This window comes from Xiphophorus hellerii, chromosome 18 (genome assembly GCF_003331165.1).
Source record: "Xiphophorus hellerii strain 12219 chromosome 18, Xiphophorus_hellerii-4.1, whole genome shotgun sequence".
In the NCBI taxonomy this organism is placed as follows: domain Eukaryota; kingdom Metazoa; phylum Chordata; class Actinopteri; order Cyprinodontiformes; family Poeciliidae; genus Xiphophorus; species Xiphophorus hellerii.
Window position 1 is genome coordinate 3,696,338 of NC_045689.1, and position 25,151 is coordinate 3,721,488.

Consider the following 25,151-nt stretch of genomic DNA (forward strand, 5'->3'; position numbering starts at 1 on the left):
AAGTATTTGTACTTGGGTACATTAAGTATTGAGTTATTTTCCAAAAAAGCACAATTATTAAGAACTTTCTAAATGAATCCAACTCAAGTAAAGTTGGAAAAACTTTAAAATAAGGTCCTAAAAATGAGTCTTGATAGCAATTTGATGACAACGTACTATTTTTAGTTAAATATCATGTCTGCTTTTACAGTGTAGACAGTCAGTCATCACTGCATTACACAAACGCCTGACAGTTCAGGTGAATAAAAATATGCAAAGAGAGAAAAAGTTGGGAGAGTCTCATGAAAGAAAGAGGAGAGTCCTGACTGAACAGGTAAATATTTGATGGTTGTTTTTAGTCATATTTGTTCATTTGGGCATTTATTTGTAATAGAGCTGAGTCAATTAATCGGATTAATCGTGAATAATCACTGTTAATCAGATGAAGTGTAATTAATCATGATTAATTGTTGAAAAAATTGTCGACTATCTCAGTATCATTAAGGTTTTTGTGGAAAAGCTAAAAACCAACTCAAACGAACGTTTCAAAACTTTTGTGCCAAAGTGAGGAAATTATTTCAAGTTTTGTCGTTTTTATTAACTTTTTCTTATGTAAAAAACTCAAAATGAGCATAAAAAACATTGGCAGGAAAAACGGTTGACGGTTATTCTCTAATACAGAGGTCTCCAAACTGCGGCCCGTGGGCCATTTGTGGCCCTCGGATTGATTTCATGTGGCCGTCGACTGCGATTCAAGAATGGCACAAATTATTAAATTTCTTTAGGATGAGAATTTCCACTGCAAATCTCCTCCTACAGCTCAAAGATTTTTTTTTTTACTTGTATAATTTCATTTTTGTCTCACAATAAGTCGTGCCACAAACATCAAGTTTTTACTCAAAAAACAGATTTTGGCGAAACCAATTTATTATATTTGACTAAATACAACAAAGTTTTGTAGGAGATTCTTATTTTTGTTGCTGGAAATGAACTAAAAACATTTGATAAATATGAGAAAATATAAAAATAATAAGGCCAAAATGTTAAATGATTGTAAACATTTATTTATTGTTGCCCAGGTAAAAGAGAAATAATTCACTGAGAAATTTTTGTGTTTTCCAGATGGGGAAAAAATAAAATTTTGGCCGTTGAGTACTTTCAACGTGAAGATTTTGGTTTAAAAAGTTTGGACATCACTTCTAAAATCCTTTGTTTAATAAAAATGTTTAAAACATTTCATCTACAATCCCAGACAGGTTTTTTTTCTGTTCTTTTTTATCCTGGAGCCATAAACTCTAATTATATCTTTCTAAATATTTAATATTTTCTTTTAATACTAATTTTTTAATTCAATTTCCTGAGGGAGTCTTCCCAAGGGATCAATAAAGTACAAGTCTAAGTCTAAGTCTTTAAAAACTTCCACAAATATTGAATTTCTGACTCTACCATACTTTTCCTTCCTTTTCTGTAAAGATTTGTTTATATTTTTGCTTAAATGTTTATCCGAAAGGCTTCTGCCAAAGCACGGCAGGAAATGGGGATTTAAATTTATATTAAATATATCACATCATAACGTTAAAAACTCAAAATATCCCTTCTCTTCAGTGAACTGTATATGACAAAATGAATCGCATATCAGATAAAAACATAGAGCAGTTTTTGATTAAAAAGGAAATCTTTTCATGAAGTTGAAAAACATCTACACCTATTTTCTAAACTCTTCATAAAAGTTTAATGTGTGTTTTATTATAAAATGCTCTGTTGGTACTGCATGATTATTAAAGTTTTGCAGGTTTGCATCCAGATTTTATTTAGTAGAGTTTAGTTTTATTAGTTTTAGCATCAATCGTCTGACCTGAACTGGAAATGATTTGACTTTTAAATGTTTTTATTATTCCAGCATATGCACTGAAAATGTTTCTTTGGATCAACAAATACTCTAAGTTGTTACGGGTAATTTTATTAGTTTATTAGTCTAAATGTAATTCTGTATTGAAGCTTAAAGTTAGCCGTCACAAATGGGAGTAATTCTTTTCAGGAATATTTTTTTCAGTGTGCAGAAGGAAACCAGTCAGCATTAAAACAGCCAAAGTGTTTAACTTCTCCAAATAATTTAACCATGAATATTTTATAATTGCATGAGGCTTTTGTTTCTCGCTGGTCGTTCCAGTGGCACTCAGGATCTTTTTTCACTGCGAAGTCAATATTTCAAACAGGATTATGACTGTTTTGTTTTTTAAAATTTGATATCTTCTGTTTCGGGTTTTCACTGAATGAGCCGTAAGAAGAATGAGACGCAGCAAACCTCCAGATTCACAGATGTTTTGTTCCAGTTGATGTATTTAAAAAGTAACTAACTTAAATGACCAAATTAGTAGTTGCTCGTCTTTTTTATATTTCCAGTGGATTTAGATATATTTTGAAAGCTGAAGATATTAAACCCTGTTGCTTTAAATGCAGTGCATGCGCAGCGCTATCTGTTGGCCGAACCGCAACAGGCTGAACTCAACAGATGGATGGACGCAGGCTCTTGGCACCTCGTGTGTGTGTGTGTGTGTGTGTGTGTGTGTGTGTGTGTGTGAACCTCATTTATGACTGTACAAATGTACAGAGCTTTCTCGTCAGGGTGACTTCCTTTGATTATCTGTCTCCCCCGTTCAGCCTAAAGACAGAAATGAATCATTTCCGTTTGATCAAATCGACTGGATTTAAACAGATTGTGAGAAATCTCACTGCAGAAAAAATGTGGAAGTTAGTATTTAGCACGACTATTAGTGGCTTGTAAAAGTGTTTAAATCCCTTAAATCGGATTCATTTTGTCATTTTGAAACGAAGCGTCAACATGTTTTATTAGGGTGAAGTGAAAATGTGATCTTAATAATTGGTGTGTGACACATTTGTATTCAGTTCCACTCAATTAATCGTTTGTAAAGCAACTTTTTCTAAAAAAATAAATAAATAAAAAATGAAAAAGTACTTGTTCTATTGGCAGATAAATTAAATAATCTGCCAGTGGAACTGGAAAATTTTCATCAATATAAAATAATTATTTACTTAAATCTAGTGTCCATATCCTGCTAAAAAGTTGCTTTTAAGATAGTTTGTCTTATTTCCAGTGTACTAAGATATTTACACCGGAGACTAGACCAAAAATACTTGGTAAGATGTTGTGTTTTTGCAGTGTATAAAGTGAGATGTTGTGTTTTTGCAGCGTATAAAGTGAGATGTTGTGTTTTTGCAGTGTATAAAGTGAGATGTTGTGTTTTTGCAGCGTATAAAGTGAGATGTTGTGTTTTTGCAGTGTATAAAGTGAGATGTTGTGTTTTTGCAGTGTATAAAGTGAGATGTTGTGTTTTTGCAGTGTATAAAGTGAGATGTTGTGTTTTTGCAGTGTATAAAGTGAGATGTTGTGTTTTTGCAGCGTATAAAGTGAGATGTTGTGTTTTTGCAGTGTATAAAGTGAGATGTTGTGTTTTTGCAGCGTATAAAGTGAGATGTTGTGTTTTTGCAGTGTATAAAGTGAGATGTTGTGTTTTTGCAGTGTATAAAGTGAGATGTTGTGTTTTTGCTGAGGTTATTGCTAGTTAAATGGACTCTGCGTGTTTGTTAGAGGGGGTAAGTGATCCTCGGCCTGGAAACGTTTGAGAAACGCTGCTACAGAACAAGCAGAAGGAGAAAGAGAAAGAAACAACTGTTCGCTTTCAGCAGCAGCAGGTCTTCACAGGTTGTGACATTTCCACCTTTTCCAACGCCTCCATTAGCTTTGTGATGACTCTGCAGCCTGAACTTCAGGGGAGAAGGCGGGACAAAGAGGAGCCAAAGGTGTCAGCGTGAATCTGAAGGTCATGCAGCAGTGGGAGTCATTTCAGGTCGAGGTGTGTTATTCTTTTCGCTACTCTCTCCTGAAAGGTCAATCGGCGGTGAATATAGACTCAGAAAGTCTGAGGAGGCAGAAAATAAACAGATTTTTTTTATGTGTCCCTGAAGTACTCGTGCTTGTTCGCCCTGGCAGACGAAGCTCTTGGCCGTCTCTTGATGCCTGCCATCGGCGTCAGGCAGCAGCGAAGGTTTAGAAAACAATCAGGGAGGAGCTGGCTGCAGCACTGAGCGGCGGCTGCTGCAGCACTGAGCGGCGGCTGCTGCAGCTTCGCTCCAGCTACATCGGGAATGGTTTCTCATTTCAGAATGTTTTCATTTGGAGGAAAACAGTAGCGCTCTGTTAGAAATCTGAGTCAGAAAAAACAATTTACACTGTGGCTGATAAACCTAAAAAAAGCTTAAGTCAGGGAGATAAAGATGGGATTTTCTAGTTAGTCTCAGAGTTGGGTAGTAACTAGTTTCATTTACCGTAATTTTCGGACTATAAGCCGCTACTTTTCTCCCACGCTTTCAACCATGCGGCTTGTAGCCCGGTGCGGCTTTTCTGTGGATTTTTCTTCAACCACCAGGGGGCGCTCTTTAGCAGGAAGTGAATCATTGGAAGTCAAAATTGGAAATCAAAGAAGAAAGCGCTGATTTTCATTTAGAACAAACACATGCTAGCAGCAGGCACGACGGAGGAATGTCTTCAAACTCAAACCCCTCATCCAGGAAACGACATGAAGAAGTTGATATGATGCAGCTTTAAGTTGAAGGCCATCGATCCGGCGGGACAGGTCGATGGCCGCTGGCTCGGCCTGAACGGGTCCATGGTTCGGCGTTGCAGACGCAGGGCTGCGACCTGAATTATTTTTATGTCTCATGAGAATCAAACTGTTTTTTAAGACATTGAATTGATAAAACTGAATTTTTATCCTGTGCGAATATAAATATGGCTTTTTTTTTTTTTTTTACTTAAATTTGCTAGAAAAAAATGTTTCCTGCAAAAATTTGTCAGCAAGCAACACCAGTGCGTTGGTCGGGGTCAGAGGTGAACTGGCAGATTATTTCATTTATAACTTAGGGAAAATGTTTTAAGTAAAATAATCTGCCAAACAAACTAGAACTTTTTCATCTACATTATTGACTTAAAATAACCTCCTATATCTTGCTGAAATAACTTCAGGTTAGTTTTGTCTTACATTTAGTGTACTCATATTTTTGCACTTGAAACTATAAAATACTTGGTAGGATTTTGTGTTTTTGCAGTGTAACAATACGAATCCAGACAAATTAGTCTCTTTAAAAGTTTTCCCACAGAAAACAAATCATAAAAACTTTCTCATCTGAAACTCCTTTTCTAACCTTTACATTAATAAACCATCTAATCTCTCACTGATTTGTTTTCAGTGTTTCATTAACTTTGCATGTGATCATCAGATCAACACCCTTTTAGTTTCTAGGTTATTTATTTATTTCAAACAAAAAAAGTAAAAACAAGAAAACAGTTCAATAATAACACTGACGTGGATTTTACATAATTAGTTTGAAAAGGAAGAAGGTAGAAGATACAAGATCTTTTTATACTCATCAACCAGATAAACTATTAAATTATTTAAATTATTCCCACATCATGCGATTTGAACCTGCGTGCGCAAAGATTCAACCAAAACATGGAATGACTAATGCATTTGACATTTTTATTTAGGCGTGTTGCAATAAGCAATAAATCGATTAATCAGTTAATCGCAGGATAATTTGTATGATTTATTGTTTTCTCTCCTTCTACCAAAAACTGGAGGATAAAAGTCTTCAGTCTGAATTAGCTCTTATTTCAAAAAGATACTTTATAATTAGTTTACTTTGTTGTTTAGTTTGTTTATTTTGGATGTTTAAAATGTCTTCCATTTCCAGAGTTTGAAGTTTGTTGAATTTTGAGAATGTGTTCTTGTCATGTTACTTGAAAATCGTCTCAAAACATCATTATTATCGTGTATCGCGATAACTTCTGGGATGATTTATCGTCCAGAAAAATGTGTTATCGTGACAGTCATTTGTTTTCTCATGTGAGCTATGAACAGGAGAACGGATGTTTTGATCTGAGGATGTTTGTAAAATGTTTCTCTGGTTGAGTTGCTGCTTCAGTTGATCGTTCTACCAGCTGCTCAGCAAAAAAAAAGAACAAAACAAAAACACTTTTTAAAAAAAATATGTAAGAGGATTTGTCTTTTATTTTTAACTTTCCTGCTCATCTCTCTCTCTCTCGCTCTTGTTGCAGTTTGACATGCAGCGGATCACCCTGGAGGAGCTGAAACACATCCTCTTCTACGCTTTCCGCGATCACCTGACCATGAAGGACATCGAGAACATCATCATCAACGAGGAAGAAAGCCTGAAGGAAAACTCCGGGAACTGTCAGACGGAGTTTGAGGGAGGTGAGTGAAAGTCCCTGGGCTAATTTCACACGCAAGCACTTTAGGCACATGGACGTGTCACAGGCAGGCGCTGGGCGCCGCGTGGGCAGAGAGAGGGAGGAACTTATCCCGGCTGTCAGAAAGGATTTAAGCTTTCTCATCAACATCTCCAGCCAACAGAGTCCCAGCACACCTGCTGATTTATTGATTTGGGGCGTTTGTGAGGACGAGTGTCAGCTGGTCAGCTGTGGCTCGCATGAAATATGCATGACTCCTCTCTGCACCAACAGCCATCCGAAATTTATGGATGTGAGCGCAGCAGAGGGTATTCTAGGACTCTCTCTTTTCTCTCCATTAAAACAGCGAGTGTCATTGTTTCTTCTAAGCTAATTATCATTCAGCTTTTTGAAATGCCAGCTTTCGATTCAGATCCAGTGACTCAGCCTCCACAGTCATTTCTGTTCAGGGTCTTCATACGTTTTTAAAAAACAACAACTTATAAATATTAGCTGCAGAAGAAGAGATATTTCAGGAAATATGTTTTGATGTGCCAGCTTTTAATCTCAAAGGATGAACTGTAGCAGTTTGTTTCCTTATGGTACAAAGACGATCAATATCCACAGTAAAATGAGACCCAAAAAAGCATTTTACTGCAAATATCTGTATTTTTAAAATACATATTGTTGTAATTATAGTTTTCTTAATAAACCCAAGTCAATTGAAACAAGCAGTTCTTGGCATTGGTGAAAATAAGCGCTGCTGAGTGTTCATTAGCGTCGATGCAAGCAGGAGTTCAACTAGTTGAAACATCTGATAGAGTTTATAAAAGTAGTTGCAGATTCAGTTAAACACTGCAAACACACAAAATCTCGCCAAGTATTTTTGTCTGGTTATAGTGTAAATAACTTCGCACACTTGAAATAAGACAAAACTAACTTAAAAGTAACTTTTCAGGAAGACATAGAAGATTATTTTCAGTAAATCATTCTTTAATTTTGATGAATAATTTCTAGTTTCACTGGTAGAAAGTTCTGCCATTACCTAGCAACACCAGCCACGCCCAGCCCGTTACCTAGCAACACCAGCCACACCCAGCCCGTTACCTAGCAACCCAGTTCTATTTCAACTGGCCGATTATTTCACTTATACTTATACTTTTTCACTATGTTATGAGTTAAATAATCTGCCGGCGGGACAAATAATTTGTCATCAATAATAAGGAATTATTTATTTAAAACAAATTCCTATATCCGAAAAATAACTTTTAAGGTAGTTTTTTCTTATTGATAGTGTACTAAGATGTTTGCACTAGAAACTAGACTAAAAATATTTGGTTAAATTTTGTGTTTTTGCAGTAAAAATAGTGAAATGAGTCTAGTTCTGTGTACCACTAAAAAAACCATTAAAAATAAAAAGCAGATACTCTATGGTGAGATGATGTCAGTCTTTAGATTTAAGAGTCTCATCTGTTGTATTGTTTTTGTGGTAATTTTATCTTTTTAAAATGTTTTTTCTTCATGGCCGTGTGCGCTGTTCTTATTCTTCTTAACAAGCCGTTGGTTATTTGTTTTATATATATTTTTTATATTGTTAAAAATAATAATTTACTGAAATGTCTTTCGGACTGCTAAGTGGATCATTGGCTTGAAAACCAAACCAGACCTTTGGAAATCTAAATCATGAACTTACATTTTAATAAATTATTTATTTATTTATGTTTTGGCTTTTAAAAACTGAAATCATGCTAACATTCTTTTGTCATTTAAGTTTAACTAAAACGTTAGCATTTAACCTTAAAGCCGAAACACTAGGATGGCTTTCTCTGATGTGACCCAGAAATTTGTGCTAGCACTTTAGCCTAAATGTTTATGCTAACACATTCGGTAACTTACAAACCTTTGAATTAAAACTTTGTTGTGTGTGAATAAGAATACCATTCACTTAGGACTTAAAGTTTTTCAGATAATATAAATTGTGCTTTTTAAACCTTGAAGCATTAGCATAATATTCTTCTATGTAACTTAGAAAGTCATGCTGACATTTGATTAAAAAGGCTGTATGCTAATGTAAACAGTTAGCTAGCATCTTTTAGTCGAAAACGTTTCGCAGTGTTTTTACACAGAAAATAAATTCAAGGAAAGTGATAACATTAGATCTCATGCATGTGCTAATCATGTTCATGTCGGACATTTAGCTTTGGATTTTAAACATCATTTTAAAAACTGCACCAGTCACTCTAAAGCTAACGTTGTTGTCAAACTTTAAAACATTTTTGGTGGAAACCAACTGACCAAAAACATTTTCTTAATTATTTTGCAGTTCTGAAATGTCATTCAGTGTGTGTTCACTGCGATTGATGTATTGTTTGCTCTGAAAGCTTATTAGGAAAATACAACTTTCTCTCTGACATCCATTATAGCATTAATTCATTAATAACATGAAACTGGATGGTAAAAAACGCTGAGTCAGCACGTCACCAGTTCCTGCATTTCTAACAGGAAAAATCGATGATCAAGATCATAACAGACATTATAATGCTGCAGGTCTAGGATGTCAAACTCATTTTCATTTGGGTCAGATTAAAATTATAAATGCATTGATTAAACCCTTTCAAAACTGTTAAAATATTAATAAAAGCTGTCTATATTTGATACGTATTTCTTAAAATGAAATAATGTTGAACATCTTTTCTCATTGATCAGTTTCTCCATGACTTTGTGATTGTTTTTTTGTGATTTTTTGGAATAAAAATCTATATTTCCACTTTGTATGACGGCAAATGTGACATTTTTTTACTTGCCACGTCGATCACAGATTATAGCTTCACATCAGGTGAGGCTGAGGCAGCAGTGTAAAAGTAAAGAAATGCTGCCACCTGCAGGTGGGAGTTAGCATCACTTAACTTAAATTAGTGCGAAAAACTGGAGGGACAGCAGGCCGGATTTGGCCCGCGAACCATGAGTTTGACACATGATTTAAGGCGTCAGCGTTTCCAGTGAAATTCTGGTCTTTTCTTTTCATTTATAATCATCTATATTTCATTTTTAGAGGAAAAATGAACAATAAAGTCTCTATAATCACCACCTGCATGAGAGTTTATTGATTAGTTTTACCAGAACAACAGAGTAGCTAAAATTGTACTGAAGTAAGAGTAGAACTACTGCAACACATTTTCACTCAAGTAAAAGTAAAAAGTATTTGGTAAAAAGTGCTGAGTAACTGATCAAATTATCAATCATTTAATATTTAAAAATTCCATCATCAGACGTATCAAAATATAAAAGTTAAGTGGAAATTTTGGTATTTTAAGGACCAAGATGACAATAATTCATATATGTAACAAAAAATGACAAAATCAGGCAGAAGAAAATGTTTCTTTCAATAAAAAAACTTCTGAAACTTTAACAGAAACTGCAGGTGTGAGTCTGGTGGATTTCTGGTTAAAACATGTTTGTTTTCCATTCAGAGGGAAGAAAATCCAGAGATTTTACTCAAGTAAAAGTAGAAATACTTCATAATAAAATTACTCAAAGTACAGCGTAGTAAAAATACTCCTATAAGTACTTTTTCCCCAAAAAAGTTACTCCAGTAAAAGTAAGTAGTTACTACCCGACTCGGACCAGCACTGGTGTTATTAAGAGAGGTCCAGATTTCACCAGCGCTTCATCGGATCCATAAAACGGCTGCAGGATGATAACATGAAGCTTCATGATGACGGACGACCGCCGCAGACAGAACTGTCCGTCGGGTCCATCAGAACCACCTGGCGCTCACAAACACCAAAATGTGCTCAGTCATGGAGAAATCAATGCATTCTGTCACAACGCGGTTCTTCCTCGACCCAATCCATCATGCTCCTCCGGCGCTTATTACATCAGCCGGCTGATATATGAAGAAGCATGAAAGGAAGTTTGATTTCCCCGTGGCTTCTCCTCGTTCAACAGTCAATACGCCGTTGCTCTGAAAAACGCCAGCATAAAGAATTTAACTGGTCCACCGAAACCCACCAGCCACTGATTCATAGCTGAACAAATTGTTCTGATGGCGTAAAGCAGAGGAAACATGCCGGGCAGCAGATGTCCAGTCAAAGCCTGCCACTTCCAATCGGCCCCGTTGCCTCTAGGTGTGTGTATTTAATGATTTATAGATTTAGTTTCTGTTTTATAGTGAAGGATATGCTAATACCAACAGCCGCAAACACCTGCACATGTTTTAAGAAGGCCAGAAACCAGTAACAGGTCATTACTGGTGACCTATTATTCTTCCTTGAAGAGGTTAGGATAGATCTATGGTCTTACAACGGGTGTCAAACTCAAGGCCCGTGGGCCAAATCCGGCCCGCCGAAGCTTTTTATGTGGCCCTCTAGATGCTAGGCTAAACACTAATGCTAAAATATTATGTTATCAATCAAATTGATGCAGTTTTTATCTGTTTACTGCCGATTCATATCAATCAGTTGCTCCAGTTTCTTGAGAGCTATTGTGGAAATTCACACAAAATCAACAAATCCCTGCACTTTTTTTACGCTAATAATTGGGAGTTTATTGCAGATTTTTCTCAAAAATTGTCAAAAACTTTCTTACTTGCACTAAACAGCTGCTTCAGTTTTAACTGGTGTCAGATTATAGTCCATGATCTGTACAGCGAGTAATAAAACATTGCATTTGCCGTCATAAATAAGCTCAAATATTTCCAAATTAGTTCCACAAACGCCTTGATTTTTATTGCAAAAGAATCACAAAAAGAATCACGGAATCCTGGAGGAACTGAAAACATGTTCAGTAATAATTTTAAGGATTCATTAATATGATAGCAGTTTGTGAACAGGTTTTATCAATACATTTGGCCCTTTAAGAGGATTCATGATTTTGATTTGGCCCAAAATGAAAATGAGTTTGACCCCCCTGGTTTATACAAAACAAAATAATTCTTAGATAAAAAGATTTTCGCCTGTTTTAGAGCCTCCTGTCACTTTAAATCCAAATAAGCTGCTGCTGGCCACGCCCCTCAACTCAACGTTGACACTCACATGTGAAAATGGCTGCAACTGACACGCAATTTTAGAGCCATACACCTTTGAAAAGCAGAAGTAGAGCCTCCTGCACAACCAACAACGGTGCAGCAAGTGGTATCTGGATGGTAAGTCCACAACAAAACACTTGTCTTTTCCAGCAGCCATTGTGCAGCTGAAATGTGCTAGAACTCTGGTCGGGTTGCTAGGTGATGAAAAGAGTTCCATTGGGGTTGCTAGGTAACAGTGCAGTGCCCATCGAATGAGACTTAACAACTGAGAGATATTTGAAACGGCTCATTTTCCAGACACCAAAAAACATGAACTTGTTGCCAAAAGCTGTTTTTTTATGCTTGGGTTGTTTTTGGAAGCAGTAGAAACAAAAACATGCAAAATGTGAAATTTGCCTAACACGTCCCGTTTAATTTTGGCTGCTTGTAGGACATCCGCCGGCCAACAGAAGGTCCAGGTAATTGGACTGAGAGCTAATGTCCAGAACAGAAATCTCCCTCCGTCGTTAATGTCCAGCAGCTCAACATCTGTTCATTCCAGTAGCAACACGTTGAGCTCAGTTTGGCTTCCTGCTAAATGCAGTTAGATTACCGGTTATGTTGTAGAGCGCAGTTTTTGTCTCTTCAATGAAACTTTTTATCTAGAGCTTGTTTTATGCAGTCAAAGGTAACATAAAGCACTTTACAGAGGTGAAAAGAGAAGAAGTGACGTAAAACTGCTGAAATCACAAGATACACATCAGATATGGGTAACCCTTTTGCATTTTGAAAGCTGGTGGTTTACAGTGTTGAAAACATATTTATACCACTTAAACGTTTTGCAATTTTTGACAAGTTACAAACGCAAACTTAAGTAACTTCAGGTTGGTAAGAGCTGATGGAAAATGCAGAAAAATGGAGGAAAAACCAGAAAATCTGCCAGAAAAGTCCCTGAAAATGAAGCATTTCTTGATTTTAATTGGAAAATTTACAAAGACAGTTTATTATTGTCAGATTTTAAACAATAAATACAATATAAGATGGATGCAACGTATAACAACAAATGACATTTTGTAAAATTGTTGGAAAATGGTTAAAAAAATTAACTGGGAATTATAAAGAGAGATTAAGAAAGTATTTTAAGGCTCAATCTCCACTACGTTGGATATCCAGCACAGCATTTTAAAATAGGTTGTTATGAAGTTATTTTGTAGAAATCTCAGATATTCTCTGGCAGTTGTAGTCCCTAAAAATCTCAAATGTCAGCTGAAAAGTTTAGTAAAAGCTTGTTGAACCGTCAACGGAAACATGAATCCTTATTTTGCCTGAGCCATGCTCAGGACCTTCTTCTTTTGGCTTTTTATGTGGATGTTGCTCTTTATCACGACCTGCTGGTGAAGCAGAGGCATTACAAGTCTTTTTCTGTTGCTCATGTTTCAAATCCAGAAGGAAAAAAAATCCCAGTCTTTTATAGCAGCCTGTCACATTGTTACTTATGTCGTGTGAACGTGTTGAGTGATGTCACTCAGGCCAAACCAGCCGACTAACGAGCCTCAAATATCCGGTTCCTCTCTTGGTCAGAAGTTGGTATCTTCAGCAGCCAGGAAGCGTTTTGATGACTTCAGCAGGTCTTGGATTAAGATGTAAAAATAGCCTGAGTGAGAGCTGAGGTCACCGCGGGTCACTGGCCCAGCTCGCATGATTACTGTCGGCTGGTGAAATCATTTCACTTCAGTCGTCTGAGATGAAGAGCTGAACTACATGCTGGTACCAGAGGAGGAGAGAAACGGAAAACATGGAGGAAAACACGATGAATGGAGATTCAGAAAGACATTAGTGTGTATTCAACCAATAAATATTGATTATTTACTCAGTGTATTATTATTGCTATGTAGCAATAATTTCTATTTTGAATGTATCATTATCATTATTGTACTATTATTATTATTATTTTTAGTAGTAGTAGTAGTAGTACGCTTTTTTGTAATCACTTTTTAAAAATGTTCTTAGTAGTAGTAAGTATGAGATTATTAAAATTACCAATAATATCAACTGTATTATTTGTAATGATAATAAATAATAATAATATTAATAATAATACATTTAAAAAATATCACAGTCTATTATTATTTTAGCAATACAAATATTTTATTTCTTGAATGATGTTTTAGCAATAATAAAACATTATTTTCTATATATTCCAATCATTTCCATTTTAAATGTATTATTAATAGTCGTAGTTGTATGCTTTTTTAATGTAACATTTTAAATGTATCAGTACTTATATTAGTATCTGTAGTAGTGATAGTAGTTCTACTAGTAATACTGAGTGCGGCATTATTTATATATTTAATAACATATAAACATTACCAGTGGTATTATAATCATTGATATTATTACTATTTTGTATGTTTTTATTTTCATGTCAATTTTAAAAATATTATCACTATTATTAGTAGGAGTAAGTCTGGCATTATTTCTACATTAAATAATAACACAAACATTAAGAATGGTATAATATAATAATAATAATTTATGTTATTTCTGCATTTTTATTGCTCTTTTGCAAACATTATATTTCATATAGTCATAATAATGAACTTTTTTCCATTTATGATTGTGAACATCATAATATTTTAAAACTGGAGGTGAAAGAATTAGTTTCTGTCGCTTTAAGTTCCCCGTTCTGCTGCGCCGGTTCCGGCCTCTTTGGGTTTTTATGAACATTTGGACCTTTATGGGCGTATTTGGCTTCTGAGGAGAAGCCAGTCTGTTCCCAGGAACTGAGCCACTTACCTTACGGTCCGTCTCTGCTGGTCACCTTCCAGCACTCAGATGAGACGTTAAATCTGCCCGGCGACAACAACGACGAGCTCACACTTCAGGCTGATTTCTGTTTCTCCAAACTGCAGCGGAAGATTAGACACGGAACCGACATGCGGTTCAAACCTAAAAGATTTTTACTATCAAAGTTTCTTAGCGTTGCCACAGACTAATAATAACTGGAACATTGATTAAATTTAGTCTTCGTTCCAGTGTGCTGTGATTATGATGAAATTTGAGAAAATGCCATGTTTTTGGCTGTTTTATTGTTTTATGTTTCATTATAATTGGAGTTTGCAAGGTGTTCACATAAATACACTGCAAAAACACAAAATCTTACCAAGCATTTTTGGTGGTGTTTCTAGAACAAATATCCGAGACAAAACTTATTTACAAAGTAACTTTTCAGCAAGATATTAGAGCCTGTTTTATGTAAATAATCCTTAATATTGATGAGAAAATGCTAGTTCCAATTTCTTGTTAAAAGTGAAATAATCTAAACTTTTTCATCATTGTTAAGGCATTGTTTACTTAAAACAAGCTTCTATATCTTACTGACAAGTTACTTGAGTGTTTGGTTTGTCTTATTTCATGTGCACCAACATGTTTACATTAGAAACTAGACCATTTGTGTTGTTGAAGAGGGAGCTCCAGCACATTTGGTCAGCTGTTTGTGCCGCTGTATAATGGCTGCTGGAAAAGACATGTGTTTTGTCGTTGACTTTCTATCCAGAAAGTGGCTGATCCATTCTTGTTGGTTGTACAGGAGGCTCCTCTTCTGCTTTTCCAAGATGTACAGTTGTAAAATTGAGCATCAGTTTTTTACTTGAGTGTAAATGTTGGTTTGGGGGCGTGGCCAGCTCCTTTTACTTGCTGAAAAGTTACTTTTAAGTTAGTTTTGCCTTATTTCAGGTATACTAAGATATTTGTACTACAAAACTAGACCAAAAATACTTGGTAAGATTTTCTGTTTTTGCAGTGCATGTAGACAGGAAAACATTTTTACTGTATTTTGATTTAGAAAGTGTGTGTACTTTAATGCATAGAAACACCGGATTGGGAATAAACTCTTACAGACTTGTTTTGTTCTGTCTGTTTGCATTATTCCTGTCAAATAAACAAATAAATCAAATTAAATGTGAAGCAACTTGAGTTGCCGGTTGCCATACGAACTTGATTGAATCCGTCTCTACGCAGACGAGCGCGTGTTTTTGTGGACTCTTATTTTACCGTCTTTTCTCTTCGTCTTCTTCTCGTTCCAGTCCACCCGTCGAAGAAGAACCGTCAGACGTGCGTGAGGAAGAGTCTCATCTGCGCTTTCGCCATGGCCTTCATCATCAGTGTCATGCTCATCGCAGCCAATCAGATGCTGAGAAACGGCATGGAGTAGCCGGGTGGAGCCAGCCTGCATGTGCATGCCTGGTGGGTGAAGCCGTGCCGCTGTAGACAGAACTACCAGGCGCAGCAATCCAAGCCGTCAACCAGGAAAAAAACACGCTTTGTTTTTCATTTCAACGCCTCCAGTTGACCCAAACAAACCCGCCATGAAGCCAGCATGAGGAGGCGCCCGAGACTCCTCCCCCTTTACTCCGACAGGGACTTTAAGGGCTGACATCACATCCACTGTCGTCTCTGTTTCCCTGATGCAATAATTCAAGCCGAACATTTAGAAACGAGTGCAGGAGTTGAGATCCGCTCCAGACGGGAGGCGGGCCCGGCGCCCAGCAGGAGGCTGATGAACTACGCCGGGACGAGCGCCACCGAAGCACACCAACATGGCCGCCTGGTTCCTGCTGGGCCGCCGTACTTCAGCTCTCTGATTAACTGCTGACTCTGTGGGCCGGCGTCAGGAAACGGTGAGAGAAGTTTCTGAATGAGAGCGGATCATTTCCCCCTGCTGGATGCCGGTCCGCTGAACGCTGACCAGAACCCGACCGCTAACGCTTCAGAGAGCTGAAACCGTGGCTTCACCTGAATTAGATGCAAAATGTTTGTATCTACACACATAAATCATCGATTCAATCGAGACGAATCCTTTCTGTTTCGACATGTTTTCTTCAGAATAAGTAGCAAATAATCAGAATCAGAGATTTGAATTGTTATAAAGCTGGATTTACTTACATCTTGTCACAACTAATTAACCTGGAGGTCTTTGATTCCATCCTTCATCTAATTTAAAAATGTCACTCTAGTTAAATTAGTTATTTATTTCACCTTTCTATTTATCGTTTGTTTTGGCTTTCAGAGTTTTCATCCTCTTTTCACTTCAAAAACACAAAATTTTACCAAGTATTTTTGATTTAGTTTCTACTACAAACAGCTTAGTTCACTTACAATAAGACAAACTAACTTACAAGCAACATTTTAGTTAGAGACAGAGGTTTTTTTTAAGCAAATAATTCCTCAATATTGATGAAAATTTACTAGTTTTATTGGTGAAAACAATTTATAACAAAAATATAAATGAAATAATCTGGGATTAAAACTAGAATTTTTTCTTCAATATTAAGAAACTGTTGACTTAAAACAAGTCTCCATTTCTTGCTAAAATTACTTGTAAGATTGTTTTGTCTTATTTCAGGTGTAATAAGATATTTGCACTAGAAACTAAATCAAAATACTTGGTAAGGTTTTGTGTTTTTGCAGTGTTTCTTTTTAATCAAGAAAGTCTTAAAGTCATGCCTAAAACTAAGTCAATAATTTCACCATGCATTTAGTTTCTAGTGCAGATATCTCAGTAAACCTGAATTAAGACAAAACTAACTTACAAGTAACTTTTTAGGAAGATATATCAGCTGGTTCTAAGTTCATAATTCCTTAATGAATTTTTATGTTTTTTCTAGAAAAATGTCTGAGATAAATCAAAATTTTTTTAGGTTTTTTTTGCAGAAATTTATCTTTTTTTTCTGTCAACACTGGTCCTAATGCTTTTTCATCAATATTAAGAACAAAATATTTGTAAATTAGTTTTGTCTTGTTTCAGATGAACTAAGATATTTGCACAAAAATACTTGGTAAGGTTTTATGGGTTTTTTTGTTTGTTTTGTTTTTTGTCTTTCACTCTGTTGAAGTTTGGACTTGGACTAGGCCAGTGCAAGCCTTTGAGCCTGTCTGTGTTTTGTTTCATTGTCCTGTTTGGACTGAGACTCAGGATGGAGGAAGTTGATGTTAGGCTGCAGAACGAGCCCAGATCACCACCCGGCCCCCGCCGTGCTGACATCAGCTGTTTGTCTCGTTGTTTTAGTTTGGGGATTCTGACCAACATCTCTGCTGTTGTCGTCTCACTTCTAGACGGTTTGTGATGCAGCTTTAACTTGTGCTTTGAAATAGACGGACCTCTGCTGATCAAAGCTGGTTAGCTCTGTCGTTTCTTAACGAGGTTCATTCATCGTCTAACATGCCGACTCAGGGCTGTAGAGTCTGACATTGAGCTCTCAAGTTTTTCTAATCTCTCTGTGATTTCGCTTGAACGTCGACTCCTGGGGAAATTAGCGGCTGTCGTAAATGTTTTCCACTTGTGAATAATTTTTCTCTATATAGAGTTAAGACTTAAAATTTTTCTTGTTTACTCCAGAGCAGCAAAACGTCTCCTTTCCTCTGCTTTTGATGAAAAGCTTGTGAAACAACAAGGGGTGCACTTAGTTTTTCTCATAACTGTTTATATTCATTTTAGCTGTTTTCACCTGCAGATACTTTACATCGGGCTATTCAATCTGTTTTTTCTGTTCTTGCAGCATAAAAATATTACAATGATGTTTTAGGACCGTCGTAGAGAGAAAAGGGGGAGGAATTTACACCAAAAAAACAACAACAAAGAACTCAGAAACTTTTGAAAAAAAAAAATTATTTCTGAGTTTGAAAAGTTAAAAATCTTCCAGAAAAAAAACTTTGAAATTGTTATTTTAATCTCGGAAAATTTCTAGAGGAAAAATGAAAATTTCCGAGTTTCAAAAGTCAAACATTTTCTAGAAAAATTACAGAAATTTTGAGCTTAGTCTGAGAAATTCTCTGGACAGAACTTAGAAATTTCAGAGTTTGAAAAGTAAAAAATGTGCTAGAAAAAAATTGAGATCAGGCCCAGAAATTATCTAGAAAAATATAAAGTTTCTGAGTTTGAAAAGTTGAACATTAGACTTTTCAAGTGTCAATTTTTCATCTTTTTTTAACTTATCTATGTTTTACTTTTCCAAGTTTTTCTAGGAAATGTTTGACTTTTCAAACTCAGAGATTAATCTGAAAATTTCTGATTTTTTTCAAGCAAATTTCCAACTTGTCAAACTAACAAAAATATTTGCGATTTCTAATAAAAATATCTTGTGTTTTTCTTGCAAAATGTTGACTTTCCAAACTCATGAACTTTCATGTTTTCTTCTGTAAAAATTTCTAAATCTAATTTTTTTCCTAGTGTTTTTTTCCTACCAAATTCCCAATTTGTCAAGCTAAGAAAATTCTTTATGTTTTCTAGAAAAATTCTGAGAATAATCTAAAAATGTATGAGTTTATTCTTGCAAAGTTTCAACATTTCAAACTCAGAAATCTAGTTTTTCTAGACATTTTTTGCCCTTTCTTCTATCTAAAATGGCGCTGGAGCGCCGTGGTAAAACACGTCTGAACTCGCCGTAGCTTCCGGTGACTCGCTGTTCACTGATTCGGCTCTGAACTCCTGCACCGCTTCTCATTTACACTCTTAAAGGGCCAGCAGCCCCTCACTAACTGCATGTAATCGAGTCTGTGTCTTGTGTAAATGTTGCAACCTCTGTGTGTCCCGTGTGTGTTTCGACGTTTCTGCGTGTGTGTGTGTGTGTGTGTGTGTGTGTGCATGACTGTCGGTGTTCTCCGCTCTCCGGGGGGTTCAGAGTCCTGAAACATCCGGGTCGCTGACGTCCTTCCTGTTCCCTCTGAACCCTCCATCCAAAGCCATAAACTCCACGGAGATGAACCAGACATCTAAATGTCGTCTGTTCCTGTTTTCACATGGAAACATGAGATGTAACGGGCATTTTTAGACAGAAATTTGATTTAATTTGTTTAATTTTTCACTTGTTATCCACTCTGATGGAAGGAGAAGTTGGTTTGTCAGTTTGTGTTATAGTGCCATCTAGCGGCGACGTCTCTCCACAGTGACTTCTGTATTTTTCACGTTTTAAGCAGAGCCGTCTGGAAAACTGATGCTAAAATGTCATGTAAAATGTACAGGGAGAGAAGCTTTTATTTAAACTTGATATTTATTGGGATAAATTTCTTGCCTGTGGCATAAAAATAGATTTTGAACCTGTAAAAGGTTTAATTTATCTACCTTTGGGACTCATTGAGCTCCAATGTAGTCTCAAAAACCTGCAAACGTGTTTTATAAATATTTTATTTGGTTTTATTGCATTTGGTTTGAAGAGTTAAATCTGCAGAATGGTTGCATGTCTCCATCGCTGAGTTACTCTGCAGTAGCATGATGGATAATTCCCACTTCTTAATTCTCACATGTAATTTTGTAAATATTTACCTGGACAGAATATCTAGACAAGCACATACTGTACTTAATGCATGTGCAATATTTACTTAGACTAGACTTTCAGTCATACTATTTATTAGAGGTATAATAATTATAATCTTGTAAATATGAAAATCTGTATAAACGCAAAACAAATAATTGTTGCAATAAAAACTTTTTTTTAAACTGTTTTTTTTTCCGTCTTATTTTTATAGCAGATTTTCTATAAAAACATTCTGAAACCTGATCCATTATTTAGTTATAAAACAATTAAAGAAATAAAAGTTTTGAAGGATGACTTCTTGGAAAAATATTTTACATTTAAAAAAAAGTCACAGTAATTGCTCAGTGTTTTCCTGTAGCATTTTAACTCCACTAAGTTAAATTAAATGAATAAAAATATATATATATTCCTTCAGTGTTTCATTCAGATTTGCAGTTTTCACTCTGTCCTCATGGGGGCGACATTCCAGTTTGTAAACTGTTTACTGACAAGAGAAGAAAAGGAAGAAACAACTGGGACAGTTTTTTGTATGAATAATAGAAATTAACATGTCAATTGAACCAGAAAGGTTTTTTTTTTTCAAAACAGGTAAATTAATTAAATTATATAAATAAAAATATAATTCCTGTGTTCAACAGGTTTTATTTTTTTAATTTGTAGTTAATTGAAGGATAAAATGGTTTAAATTAGATTTAGACTAGAGCAGATAAAATGATTTTTATTAATGTGTTACCATTAACTACAAAATAAAAAAAGAAATTAATTATTAAAATCAAAATATTAAAAACGGGAATTTTAAAAATCACACTTTAAAAAAATGGCACTCTAGATAAAAATGTTTGGATTAATGAGTTACACTTTAAAAAAGTTTTTTTTCTTTTACACTTTCCATATAATAAAACAATACTTTTCCATCCATATATTTCTAGATTTCTTTGTTGGTTTCTGCAGCATCTTTAAAGTATAAAGCACAGGTGTCAAACTCCAGTCCTCAAGGGCCGCTGTCCTGCAGTTTTTAGATGTGCCACAGGTACAAAACACTGGAATGAAATGGCTTAATTGCCTCCTCCTTGTGTAGATCAGCTCTCCAGAGCCTTAATGACCTAATTATTCTATTCAGGTGTGGTGCAGCAGAGGCACATTTAAAAGTTACAGGACAGCGGTCCTTGAGGACTGGAGTTTGACACCCCTGGTATAAAGGATGGCTGTCAAGTTAAATCAGCAAACCCAAAACTTTTGAATGCATTCACAATCTCCACCCATCTGGCACACACCGCACAAAGAATCAAGCGCACCCACCCCTTTCACTGCTGGAGCTCAGCAGCCAAATCTATCAGGTAACCTGGCTCACCTGAGCTAAACAATGATCTCTGTTCAGACACAGAACCTCAAGTGAAAGTTTCCTCCAAGGCACCGCTGGTAGGAAATCGACATTATTCACACTTTACATAATTCAGAAAAACAAATTAGACTTATTGTTTGATGGAATATTTTTCATGTGTTTGGAAACAGATTAGTTTCACTGCTTGGAATATAGTTTATTTATTCATTCACTGTTAACTTACAAGTAAATTATTAAATCATTACTTGAGAAATGAGTTAAAATGAACTCATTGTTATCTGTGATTAATATTTCTCCTTTCTGTTTGCAGGTTTTCAACCTCATGCTCATGTGACCTCATTTCTAACCCATTCGGTGTCGTTAAGGCTGTCAAAAATTCTTTTTGCTACACACTTGTTAATTTTTAGGAGGTCATCAGGAGTTGGTAAGTGTTGTACATGAATGGTTGCATAACGCGGTCCTTTCAACCCATCCGGGGAACGAGACGCCCCCTCCGGGAAGTCTCCTTCGAAGTACGCTTCTGGTCCAATTGTCCAAATCCATGGGAAGGTGTCATTCAACCAGGTCTCAGACTCTATCTTCAGTTCACGCCGACGGACCCATGAGACAGTCAAATATTCCCTTAAGGACAAAACCATATAATAACGACCCCTACATGTGACAAACTTGCTCCAGATGCAGGCATGTAATTTGTTAAACTTTTCAGAGCCCCCAGGCTCTGAAAACAGCAGTAATCAAACCACTTATAAAAAAGAACAATCTGGACAAATCACTAATGCAGAATTACAGGCCGATCTCCAACCTCCCATTCATCAGCAAAGTTATTGAAAAAGCTGTGTAAACAATTAACTAGCTTCCTAACTATAACCAACCTCTTTGACTCCTTCCAGTCTGGTTTTCGTGCTCACCACAGCACAGAGACCGCCCTCATAAAAGTGTTCAATGACATCCATATAAATACGGACTGTGGCAGAACCACAGTGCTGGTTCTGTTGGATCTCAGTGCAGCTTTTGACACTGTTGACCATGACATATTACTGAATCGACTGGAGAGTTGGGTCGGACTCTCCGGTCCAGTGCTTAACTGGTTTGAATCCTACATAAAGAACAGGGATTTCTTTGTTTCAATTGAAAACTTTTCATCAAAGAGGTCAAAGGTCACATATGGGGTACCCCAAGGTTCAATCCCAGGACCCCTTTTATTCAATATTTATATGCTCCCACTAGCTCAGGTTATAACAGGAAATAATATTAGCTACCATAACTATGCAGATGACACACAGCTCTACATTACGATGTCACCAGGTGACTCAGAGCCCATCCAATCACTGAACAGATGCTTAGAACAGATAAATGTGTGGATGTGCCAAAACTTTCTCCAGCTGAACAGAAACAAAACTGAAGTTATTATTTTTGGACCTAAAGAGGAACGATCTAGAGTCAATGCACAGCTTCAGTTATTACAACTGAAAACCAGCGATCAGGCCCGAAACCTGGGAGTAGTGATGGACTCTGACCTGAACCTCCAGAGCCACATAAAGACAGTTACAAAGTCGGCCTTCTATCACCTGAAGAACATTTCCAGGATTAAAGGACTAATGTCTCAGCCAGATCTAGAGAAACTCATCCATGCGTTCATCTTCAGTCGTATTGATTATTGCAACAGCGTCTTCACAGGTCTGTCCAACAAATCAATCAAACAGCTGCAGCTGATCCAGAATGCTGCTGCTCGCGTTCTCACTAAAACCAGGAAGATAGAGCACATAACACCAGTTCTAAAGTCCCTCCACTGGCTCCCTGTAGCTCAAAGAATAGACTTTAAAATACTGTTGTTAGTTTATAAATCACTGAACGGCTTAGCACCACAATACATTAAAGATCTGCTTTTATTGTATCAACCTTCCAGACCTCTCAGGTCTTCCGGTTCTGGTCTGCTCTGCATCCCCAGAACCAGAACCAAACGAGGAGAAGCAGCTTTCAGCATCTATGCACCACGAATTTGGAACAAACTTCCAGAAAACTGTAAAACAGCTGAAACACTGACTTCTTTTAAATCTCAACTGAAAACCCACCTGTTTAGAATTGTATTTGAAATGTAATCAACTACAAATTTATTGATGGAACTTGACTTAATGCTTTGTTTTGATTATTGATTCTATATTGCATTGTGATTCTGTGTTTGTAATGATGTAAAGCACTTTGAAATGCCTTGCTGCTGAAATGTGCTATACAAATAAAATTTGATTGATTGATTGATTGATCTCTCATGCAGTCTTGTTGTTCATTTTGGAACAGAAAACGTCAGGGTCCTTGCTTGATGAGGAAAGCTGTGATGTTCTGGAAAATATCTGGTTCAGGGCGTTTAGTGGGTTTAACATCAGAAACATTTCCTCTGGGAGGTTCAGCTGTTTTCTTGGTGGGTGGTTGTGGAGTGGAGGTTGAGTTCATTTCACAATTCAGGTGGTAGTGGCCCCAAAACTCCCAACGTGGTAGCCAGGTTCAACAGTCCGATGATTTGTGTGGAGCTGAGTAAACTACCTCATTTTCCCAATAGCTTTGATTGGGGAGCAGCACCAGGGGTCGACAGGCCATGTTGCAATGCCACTCCGGCCTCCCTTGGTCTGGATGGATATAGTTACATCTAATAATTCTGCGTACCTTGTTGTGCAGAACTCGGATCCAACAAACTACTCCATCTTCCATGAAGTCATATCTGTAGATCTCCCAGGTGCGATTTAGAAGGCCATCGATGGTGGGGTCACTGAGATTGAAGGCTTGGCTCTCCACATGCATTTTCCCATTGTCCTTGTTGAACTTTGCGGTTTGATTTTGGACAGGCGTGCAGGGGTCCCATGGCACAAAGATGGACATGGTACTGGTGTTCCAGCAACTAAAATTGGCGTACTTGGAGGGACCATAGGTGACTCGTGAGTGTGTGAGACGCCATGGTCCAATCCCGATGAGATAGAAAATAGTGATGAAAATTGTAGCAGCAAATAGCAGGGCGAAAAGCATAAGCAAACGTTTTATACAAAGGGCTTTATCCGTTATCATGGTCGATTTCCATAGCAGGGTTCGTTCAGAGATTTCCAGGTCGTCATCCTCAGTGTCGGTACTTTCTTCAGAATCTGGTGAATTATCCATACGCATCATACGTGTTGGTTCCATCATGGCCACTTTGATTCTTGGGCTAAGTGTTCTCTTGGGTCTGGTTCACTTAATTTACTGCAAACCTTTTGTAGAGTTTTGTTATGACATGGAACAGTGAAGTTCTTGGTCACCCGTCTGGTCACTAGTGCTTGCTGCAGTGTCGTATATACCGGAGAGGGGAAGGGGAAGTGAGGTTCCAGCCCCCTCCACACCCACTTCCAGAGAAACACCCTCCAACAGTCAGGCCGAGGAAATGGGCCTTGAGCGGTGCCACTCTTCAGCGCTTGATCTTGCCAGGCTTTGTGCCTGTACTCCACTGGTGTTGGCATTGTAATGTAGGTGCACAGTGATTGCCCACTCAGTGTGAATTTGGTGCAATATCCCCAAGGTGGTGGAGTAAAAATGGTGTGGGGGATTAGGGTAGACTGTCTATTTCTAATTTTGGTGGGAGTCTTGAGTTGTTGAAGACATAGCAGTCCGGGTCCACTTCCATGTTTACTATGGTTTTCACCATATCAGGTGATATAGTCCAAATGATCAGGTTATTCACTGAGAGTTCACAGTATAAACCCTGCATTGGTTCCAGGTAATGGGGACCCCACCTAATCCTCACCTCCTTCCCATCTATTAACATGTACACTGTGTTAAAAATCCATGGGAGATGTTTCTGGCAAGAGGGTGAGATTGCTGCATGTCTGATTGAGTCACCTGCCCTACCTGCCAAGTTTGAGGCTCTAAGGGGACAAAATAATATGGTCTGTGCCATGGATGCTGTATTAATTTTTCTCCTTCGCCCACTCCTTTTGCTTCTTGGAAAATCAGTGGGTCGAAGGTAAATCAAATGCTTGAGAAAATAGGCTTCTGAGAGTGGATATGAGATGGTGAAGTCCTCTCTCGGCATATCTAATAATATGGAACTGTTCGGGAGTTTCAAAAAGGGGCCACTTTTAGAGGTCCCAGACCAGATGTGAATGACTGCCAGGAGCTGGATCTGACCTTCTTATCAGGGAGTTCGGAGCACATTGCGGTTGCGTAGACTTGCTCTTTTGGTACTTGCATGAACGTTGCTCCAATGGAGTAAATTTCCTTATGAGG

General features: G+C 37.0%; 1 protein-coding gene across 2 annotated transcripts in view; it reads left to right on the forward strand.

Annotated features, from left to right (window-relative positions):
• caln1 (calneuron 1) overlaps window positions 1–16,992 on the forward strand; it is a 63,895-nt gene extending 46,903 nt beyond the window's left edge. For both annotated transcript variants that reach the window (XM_032544950.1, XM_032544949.1), the window contains exons 5-6: window positions 6,116–6,272; window positions 15,338–16,992. In XM_032544950.1, the coding sequence (XP_032400841.1) occupies window positions 6,116–6,272; window positions 15,338–15,465 (285 nt within the window). In that variant the 3' untranslated portion in view covers window positions 15,466–16,992. The remainder of the gene's footprint in view (window positions 1–6,115; window positions 6,273–15,337) is intronic.
• The last annotated feature ends 8,159 nt before the right edge of the window (window positions 16,993–25,151 follow it).